This window comes from Cajanus cajan, chromosome 6, assembly GCF_000230855.2.
Source record: "Cajanus cajan strain Asha chromosome 6, NIPB_CcT2T_4, whole genome shotgun sequence".
Lineage (NCBI taxonomy): Eukaryota > Viridiplantae > Streptophyta > Magnoliopsida > Fabales > Fabaceae > Cajanus > Cajanus cajan.
The window spans coordinates 57,335,154-57,344,844 of record NC_138522.1 but is presented as its reverse complement, the minus strand read 5'-3'; the positions used below and the strand labels follow the sequence as shown (position 1 = coordinate 57,344,844).

Genomic DNA, 9,691 nt, shown 5'->3' with positions numbered 1-9,691 from the left:
TCTTTCCTCTTCCTTTCACAAACTAAAAGAGATCCAGACAGAATTTTACGAGGAAGCATGAATATATGGGACGAAATAACCTCACGAGCAGATTAGTTATTTAATTTTGTTTGCTGTTTCATCACCCCTTTTTTCTTTTATTTTTATTTATTATTTTGTTTTTTATTCGATCACAACAAAAATAAATTGATAAATAATGTCATTACCATACTTGGATATTGCAAGATCTTTTTTATATTTCGGTAAATATGGGGGGCACAGGCTGGGAAGACTGAAGAGACTTCAATGGTATCACGTGCGTTGTGTTGACTCCACCCCTTGTGCTTCGTTTTTATTAGCATATTCACAAGCCAAAATCACTTTTATTTTATGAATGTGAAATTGATTGATTTCACCCCTGTGCTTCACTTTTAATAAGATATTCCCGAGTCCAAAGCACCGTTGTCGTAATGAACCACTGGCTCGGTATAGTGATGTTATATACATTTCTGTGTGAATTATTGAATGTGTATCATCCCCATAATATAAAATATTAAAATGTAGCATAGTTCTAAAGCAGAGAATTTATATGCCAATCTTATTACCAATCTTGTAAGAAAGACAAAAGGAGAAGTTACAATTACAATTACAATTTACCAATCCTATTGAGAACACAAAATAGAAGTCCTATATAAGGTAGAAAGATAGAGAAGAAGAGAGAACAATGCATTTCCTTAATCTCCTATCCAAAATGGAACCAATCCTATTGTTTTATTGGAGTGTGATAGATGAATCAATCTAACACGTCTTGTCTTCAATCCTTGTGTATCAACAGTTTGGTTTTGAATAGATGGCTCATTAGAACCAAACACTAATTAATATTTACGTGGCATACAGTTGAGTAAGAGGCACATAGATATTCCCCACCTTGGCCTAAACTTCAGGACTTGATAATCCCAAGTGCTTGAGGTTGAAGTGACACGGAGTGTCTAACATCACCAATATGAAGACTGTGTTCCCCCAACGGGATTCTCCTGATCCCAGACTTATCCACTACACTTAAAAGCTTGCACACGTGAATATTCACTCCAACTCTCTGTTGACCCTTGGCACGAACATGAACCTTCTCAAACGCCACAAGTTGCTTCTCTAGTGCCCAATGAGCACCAGCACCTGCAGGTGGAGCAGAGAACACTAGCAACGTGTGTGTGCCATCTCTGGACCCCACATTTTTTACGTCCACCTGGAGCGTGATCGAGAGCTTCCCACACCGTGCATGGGACACTCTTATTGCCCTGTTTGACAAATTCGTCGCATTGGCACGCCGGTGACCATTCAATGGAACCGACACCACTGTGGGAGCACTTGCTAATGTATGAACAAAGTGTGTGTATGTTAATCCGTGCCCAAATGGGTACACCATTGGGCCATTGTAGAATCTATACGTTCTTCCTGGGTACCCTGCTGATTTACTTGCTCGCATTGCCATCTTTGTCATTGGCAACTTTGTTAGATATTCTTGCGGGTACCATGTCACAGGCAGCTTCCCCCCTATACTAAAATTGAAACATATTAATTTCAGACATTTTATATTTTATTATTTTATACTATGAGACATTTTACGAGAACAGACAAACCTGGGTTAGCTGTTCCAAACACTATATCTGCGATGGCAGCACCACCAGCTTGGCCCGGATAACCGGCCCACAGGATCCCCACAATTCGAGGGTTGTTCTTTGCAAAGCTGATGTCCAAAGGCCCACCGGACATTAAGACCAAAATGGTTGGTCCTTTTGAGGCAGCTGCCACTTTTGAAACAAGGTCTTGCTGACGCCCTGGCAAAAGCAACCCAGTCCTGTCCACGGTTTCAGCTTCAATGGACTGGTCCAAGCCCATTACCAAAACGGTTGCATCTGCTTGACGGGCTGCATTTATGGCAGGCCCAAATTGCCTGTCATTAGTACAAGCTACATTTTGGCAGCCCAACTGATGAATAGTCCGGGCGTATCTACCTATTCCTTGTAGGGGGCTGGTATATCCACATGCAATACCTATTAATCAGGTAATTAAACGATTAGAGCTTTCTTAATATCATGGGCATAGGTTTTTTCAAAAAGTTTAAGAAGAACATGGACTGATGGACTTAGTTAGTTAGTTACCACTTACCAGCATAGTTTCCAATCATTGTAACAGTGGCATTAGAATTGGGCCCAATAACAGCGACGGTATGGTGACGCTGAGGGGATAGAGGCAAAACAGGGCCAGTGTTCTTAAGAAGCACAATTCCTTGTCTTGCAGCTTCAAGAGCGAGGTCTTGATGGGCCGGTTTGCACACATCTTTTGGGCCCAAATGACCATATGGATGGGCCGATGGCTCTCCGTCAAACATCCCTAACCTCATTTGGACCGTGAGTGTGTTCACCAAAGCAGTGTTGACATCAGCTTCGCTTAGCAATCCCTTTTTGACCGCGTCCTGCGTGTGCACAGCTAGAAAAGGCCCACAGTCTAAATCCAAACCTGTGACATGGTCAAAAAAGAAAAACTAGTCATTAATTGTGGAAAAAGAGTCAAAAGTTAGAAGCTGAATTTCAGTTTTGATGTATTAGTGGTGAAGGAAATAATGAACCGATTAAGTAGTTTAGTGAGTGCTACTAGCCTGCTTTAATGGCATCTGCGGCAGCTTCTTCTGGCGTTGATGTGTAGTGTTGGTTATCATAGAACACACCAACGGAATCACAGTCTGATACAATATACCTAACCACAGAAAAGCAAAAAAGATTTAATTAATTTTTAGTTTTGACTATTGAACAGATGAAGGTGGTATCCGATGAGGAATTTGTTAGCTTACCCATCAAGTTGCCACAGTCCGCGAACAGTTTTCTTGAGGAGGTTGGGGTCGGCACAAGTAGGGACCCCATTCACTTGATTGTAAGAACACATGACACTCGCTACTTTCCCTTCGCTCACACACATTCTGAATGGCACGTCGAATGTATCCTCTATGTCCTGCTTACTCACCTGCACATTATCTTCCACAAAATTACTAATTACTAATTACTATTCAGATAACATCGTGTTATACTAATTCTTTAATGCAATGCCACAAGAATATTGACTCACGTCAATCCACTTATCATTTCTAAGTTTATTCAGATCCAGTATGGAAAAGAAAAACAATATTAACACACTTCTTATCATCTAACTCATACTTATTCCTTTTCCTTTAAAATTAATAAAACCATCCAAAGAAGCAAAATAGTAAGAAAAAAGACTAGAAAGAGGACCTTCATACATATCATCTTGGACTATATCACAAGTTCCAAGTTTAAGAAGTTTCTTCTAGCCGAGATATCATTTGACATATTTGTGAATGAATGATACTATTATCATTTCTAATTTTCCTGTAACATTAAAATTTAACTGCAAATGTTCATTAATTCACCGCCGGTAGTCACAGGTAGGGATGGCAAATATACCCGTACCCGTGGGTAATACTCGAACCCGTCCCGACTTTGACGGGGAATACCCGGTTTGACCGGGTACGGGTACGGGTAAAACCCGATATATTGAATCGGGTACGGGTACGGGTACGGGTATGTACTTACCCGCCCCGTACCCGTACCCGTACCCGTCCCCGTTCTCATTTTTAATTTAATATTCACATTTAATTTAATTATATTAAAAAAATTTAATATTTTTTTACGTATGATTATTTATTATAATGCGAGATAAAAAAATAACCTAATTATAATTATAATATAATAAAAAAAAAATTTAAAAATATTTTAAAAAAAAAATAAAATAAAAATTGACGGGTACGGATACGGGTACGGGTATACCCGATACCCGACGGGGACGGGGATGGGGATGAAAATCCATACCCGACGGGTATGGGGACGGGGATGGGGATGAGTTTTACTTGCGGGGACGGGGACGGGTATCATGAAACCCGTACCCGCCCCGCCCCGTTGCCATCCCTAGTCACAGGTCACCTTCAATAATCCAAGGAATGGAAGCGGCATGCCATGTGTATATATATACTCCATTTAATAACTTATATTTTATGTTAAATTTAATAAATTTAATTATAAATTTTTAATATATAAATTAAATATATAAATTTAAAAAAAAAATTAAAAATTACATGATACTTTATTATATAAATTTAAATAAATTTATAAAATATTTTTATGATTATTTATCAATTTGAATTAATAAAGGAAGTATCACATAATTTTCATTTTTAAATTTATTTTTTTGTAAATATAACCACTTCATCTGCAATATATATAATGATATTATTATGGAGAGTAAATTATTTTAATCTCTTCTAAAGTTCTAGTTTGAACCTCTCTACACAATTTTCAATTTACTAAATTTATAAAAGTTAAATAAATTCTATTCTAGTTTTTATAAAAAGCTAAGCGCAAACTCTCAATCTTTGTTTTGTATAAAATTGAAAAAAATTCTATATTAAATTTTTTGGCTTGTTACAGTGAATCCTCATTATTTCTTTAATATTAGACTAATTTCCTTCTATTTTATGAATAGATTATACTGTACTAATAAAACGCACCTGTGCATTAAAGTGGAAGCGATCGACGCCGTTCCAATTATCGAGGTCATAAGCGGTGAAGTGTTTGCAACAAGCAGCAACCTTCAACCGGTTAGCGTCGGTGCCCTGTAGGCCTCTGACGTAACTAGCGGCATATCTACCGGCTAGCACAGGGTCCTCACCGGGAGTTTCCTGTCCACGGCCCCACCTTGGGTCCCTGAAAATGTTCACGTTTGGACTCCAATACGTGAGCCCTGCTGTTCCACCGTTGTACATGGCCCTTGCTTCATCAGACACAACCTGCACATTATTAACCGCAAATTAATAATCTCTTTTTTCTTTTTCTTTACATCCAACACACTCTTTGCATCTCTTATTTTGTGTACTACGTACAATATATTTTTAAATTTCTTTTTTATGCATGGGAATTATGTTAATAATACTAGGTTCCGAAATTAAGACTCCATGTATATTACTCTAATTTTTTTTTTTATTTATCATTATACAATGTATAGACCTTTTTTACTCTATTATTTATTTATTTTAGAAGATTTTTTTTCTTCTAATTCTCTCTTATATTAATTTTTTTTCTTATACTCATAACTAATAAACATTTTAAACTAAAATTTAATAAATACTATAAATGAAGAGATAGACTCTTTCTCTTTACAGGCAGTAGTAGAACATGGCAAAATTCCCCAAGTTTTTCTTTATGGTTGATTCTGATATTTGGAAAAACATGAGTAGCATTATGTGCAAGTTGCTTAGTAAGGTCCTATAAAGGGGGACGGTATACAGGTCCCCACGGACAATGATATGCAAGTTGAAGCCAACCAATCACGGATGAACTAAACAAATTAATTAAGAGGCGAAAAATGAACCAATCATGATTCTTCAGTCTAATAATCATCATCTTCATTTTTTATATAGTACTACTTGCGAATAGCAATAATTTTATGAGTCACTTTCTCTAGCATACTTTCGATTTTAATTTGAAGAGATGTTAATTACTTTAATTGATAATAATTATAATAAAAATAAATTAGTCTAAAATTCATGTAGACTAAAAGAGTATTGTAATTTTTGACAAATTACAATACAGGTTAAACATTTAATTTATATGTATTATCAGCATAAATTTTTTATTAGATGCTTGTGTAAAATAATTTTATAATGACAATGCATATAAATTATATTCTTAATTTTTTTAAAAAAGAATTACCTTAATTTTTTTAAAACTACTTTTAAATTGTCTATTATATATAAAAATATCCTTAAAGGAATATATATTAATTAATTAGGTAAATAATTAAAGAAAATAAAATCCCAATATTTAAAAAAAATGAAAAAGTATATAATTTATTAACAGAATTAATTAAGTCTCATAAAAGGATTACAAAGAAAGATAGAAATTATTAAGGCAGTGGTTTGCAAAGATTCTTTGGAGCTGCCATCTCAATCTGAGCCCGTGAGTAGAAAAGTGAAGTAACAAATATAATTAAATGAATGGCTACCTCGCCGTGCACAATGCACGCTGTTTCATAACTCTAATTAAGGATGCAACTTGCAACCACGAGTGTGCCCACAATTGCTGTATGTGGTAATCAGTAATGTTACGTCTATGCCTCAAAATAACATTTCTATTACACTTGGTTACTATAATTGAGACTTCATAATTACTCCCTCATCTTTTCATTTTATAAGAGGATAAAATGTAAGTGCAACTTCTTAGATATTTTTAGAAATTAACCTTTTCGGTTTTTTAATTAATAATAAATTCTATTTTAATATATTAAATGTTAACATTCATAATTCTAATTTTGATTTCAAAACAAAAAATGCATAAGATAACTTATAAATTAAAACATATTCTCGTTGATTTATATTAAAAAATAATTATTTTTAGTTACTTAATAACTTCTACTATTATCCTTTGTTTATGACAAGTATGCAAGGAAATAATTATCTTTTAAACCAAGGGTGTGTTTAGCACATGTATATTTGATTGTTAATTAAATACGATATTGGCTGGTTAATTGTATAATAAATATTGAGAGTAATTAGTGTATGGCCTACGGGGTTGTATAGATATTAAAATATGATGTTTTTGGCAGATAAGTATTTAATAGTAGTAGTAAGATATATTTTATATTTTGACCTTAAATGTGTCTATAAATGTAGTCCTTAATTAATTGATGATGGCTAAATATAAATTAATTGTGGGGTTTCTCGTGTATGGTAGCTGAATATTAAGTATGCCGCGCGGGCAGGCGAAAGAGCAGAAATAAAGTACGAAGATGGCAACACAAGTTGACAGAAAACCACAGCGAGAAAAAGAGAGCATAGAAAAGTGAAGCACTTAAACTTATAAAAAATGATCAGAATGCAATTTACAGTTAAAAAAAATAGATGAATTAATGGTATAGAAGTAAAAAAGTAATTAAATTGAAATTAATATGAAAAATGATGGAAAGAAAATCTGACCCGTCCAATTGCTTCCCACAAAGAAGCGTTGAAGGAAGCAGCGGTGGTGATGACTTGAGGGAAGCTAGTGGCGGCGGGAAAGTGAGCATCAAACTTGGTTCCAGGGCCCACATTGGAAACGCCGTGAAGTGCTTCGGACCACCACTCGTAGCCTTTGATCCCAAGGCGTGGAAGCGGCGCGGCATTGTTCACCAGAAGCCTAACTTTCTCTTGCAGACTCAACCTTCCAATGAGGTCCTTCACCCTCTCCCCTATCGCCACGGAGCCCTTGCAGAACGCCATGTTGTTCGTGGTGGCATCTTTTGGGTCGCAGGCGAAGGGGTCACGTGCCTGGCACGTGTGCCAAAGGAGGAGGAGGATGAGAGCAATGAGGGGTGAGAAGGTGGAAGGCATTTGGGGAAACCGAAAGTGTGTGTGAGTTGGGTGAGTTAAGGAAATGGGAGATTATATATAGAATAGGTGAGTCGTGACTCGTGAGTGTGTGGGATATGATAGTACGTAGAGTAGATGCCTCCTTTTATGTATTCTCACTTCTCACTTTCTTTTTATCTTATGCTCATCAAACAACTTGTGAAATCTCAATTATGTCCATCAGATCACTCTTCTCAATGCCAATGCTCATCATGACTATACATATTAGCAACCAAGGAAACTCACCTGCCGCTTTTCATTTTGAGGGGCAACTAATCTCCCCAAACATAATTTCATTTTTACACTTCTTAAAAAATATTTCATATTAGTATGTTTAATTTAAAATACCTTCCTTTTAAAATATGTACACAATTATCATTATGAAATATCAATATTAATTGTTAAATAAGTGTATAGGTGAAAAAAATAATTAATATCATTTAAAATGTGCAAAACATAAAATAATTTGCAACAAAAAAAGTTTAAAATATAAAAAAATTATGGTATGGAGAGAGTGTATCACTGTAAATCTTTTTTTTTTATAACACTTAAATAATATAATTTTTTAGGTTAAATATTAATTTTTAGTTCCTAAAATATAAAAATGCAAGTCATTTTTAATTTTTGTCCACGCAATTTTGTTTTTTTTTTTTTTAATTAAGAACACTATTTTAGTATACTCCTTAACTATATTAAATAGTAGGTCAACTTATTATCTTAGATGATACTTAAAATTATCAAATGAGTCAGATTGATTTGAATCATAATACATGTAAGTAAACTAATTTGATCTTGTATAAGTCTTTTAAGTATTAAACAATTCATCACTCGACCTAACCATTTAGACAAACAAATTTAATGCATTTCCTTTTAGTTTGTTTTATTTGAATTTTATAAAGAAAAGTTAAAATATATTATACAAGGTCAAATAAGTCAAATAAATTTAAGACTAAAAAAATTATTAGTTTAATTAGTCTATCAAGCTAGCTAATATAGCTTCATTCTTCATTTAGTCTTTTTTTTTTGTCCAACTCAGCTTAATCTACTATACACTTTTAATTTGACACCTATAACTACCATTGATATATATTAGCATGTAACACTTAAAAAAAAAATCTAAAATAAATGTTATTTATTCATGAATAATAATACACTAATTTATATAACATTTTTTTTTGTCTTTTTTGATCTATATATTTTTTATCCTTTTTTTTTAAATCTCTATCGCTGTATCACCCATTATATTTATGCAGTATTCGAGGATAATGTGACAATTAATAAGTTAACTAATATATATATATATATATATATATATATATATATATATATATTGACTTGATTTAATTATTCTAGAGTAAATAAATCGAAAAATGTTAATTAAATCATGTTAGAATATGTATAGAAAAATATAATTTTTCAGTTTCACTTTAATAAGATATGTTAAATATGTAACAAAAGAATAATAGATGAAAAAAATTATAAAATTATGATACTTTAGAGTCAAAAGTAAAATTAAATTTAAAATCTTTTACAAAAAGGATTTTTAAATGGCTTATATATATATATATATCAATTAAATAAATCAGACAAAAAAAAACTGGTAAAGCTCATTCTAATCCATCTAATTTCCTCTTATAGTAATAAATATATATAGAATCTCTTTTGTGATTGAAAACTATATATGACCACATATTCCTTTCATTAAAATACAATTATAGTAATATAAAATTCATCCAATCCTCGTCACGTATCATGGTATACTCACCTTTTCTTTCTTTCTCTCACCTCTGCATTTTTCTCTATGCTTCGCACGGGCCCACAACTTAGTAAAACAAAAAAGGAAAATCATTGAAAGCATTAAGTTAAATTAACAATTTTTATTATTAGAAGATTTACTTAATTAATCAAACTTTTTGAATGCTTTAATAGTTTCATTCATTGGTACCGTCCTCATAGGCATGTTGATCCAACGTTTGGGAGGGGGCATTTGTAGTTCTGCTTTGCATCCAGTTGATCATATTTATTATAGAAAATTCACTTTCTCTAAAGCAAGAAATACATTTCGGAGACGATATAACGTTTAATAACAATTAATAATTATGATTATGATTATAGTAAATTACAATTTTGAATTAATAATTATAAATCTGCATGATTTTGTTTAAAACTCATTCCCCCAATTCATTAGAGCCAAATTTAATTATTAGAAACTAATAAGTAGGAAGCATGGGCTAAATATTAGATCAATCGAACTGACCCTCT

General features: G+C 33.1%; 1 protein-coding gene across 1 annotated transcript; it reads right to left on the bottom strand.

Moving 5' to 3' along the window:
* Positions 1–548: 548 nt before the first annotated feature.
* BXL2 (beta-xylosidase 2) lies at positions 549–7,538 on the bottom strand. Its single transcript, XM_020379219.3, has 7 exons — positions 7,019–7,538; positions 4,556–4,834; positions 2,828–2,997; positions 2,636–2,733; positions 2,146–2,496; positions 1,617–2,030; positions 549–1,530 (listed from the first exon to the last, which is right to left on the bottom strand). The coding sequence occupies exons 1-7, from the start codon at positions 7,409–7,411 to the stop codon at positions 920–922; spliced, it is 2,316 nt and encodes a 771-aa protein (XP_020234808.1). The 5' UTR covers positions 7,412–7,538; the 3' UTR covers positions 549–919.
* Positions 7,539–9,691: the final 2,153 nt, after the last annotated feature.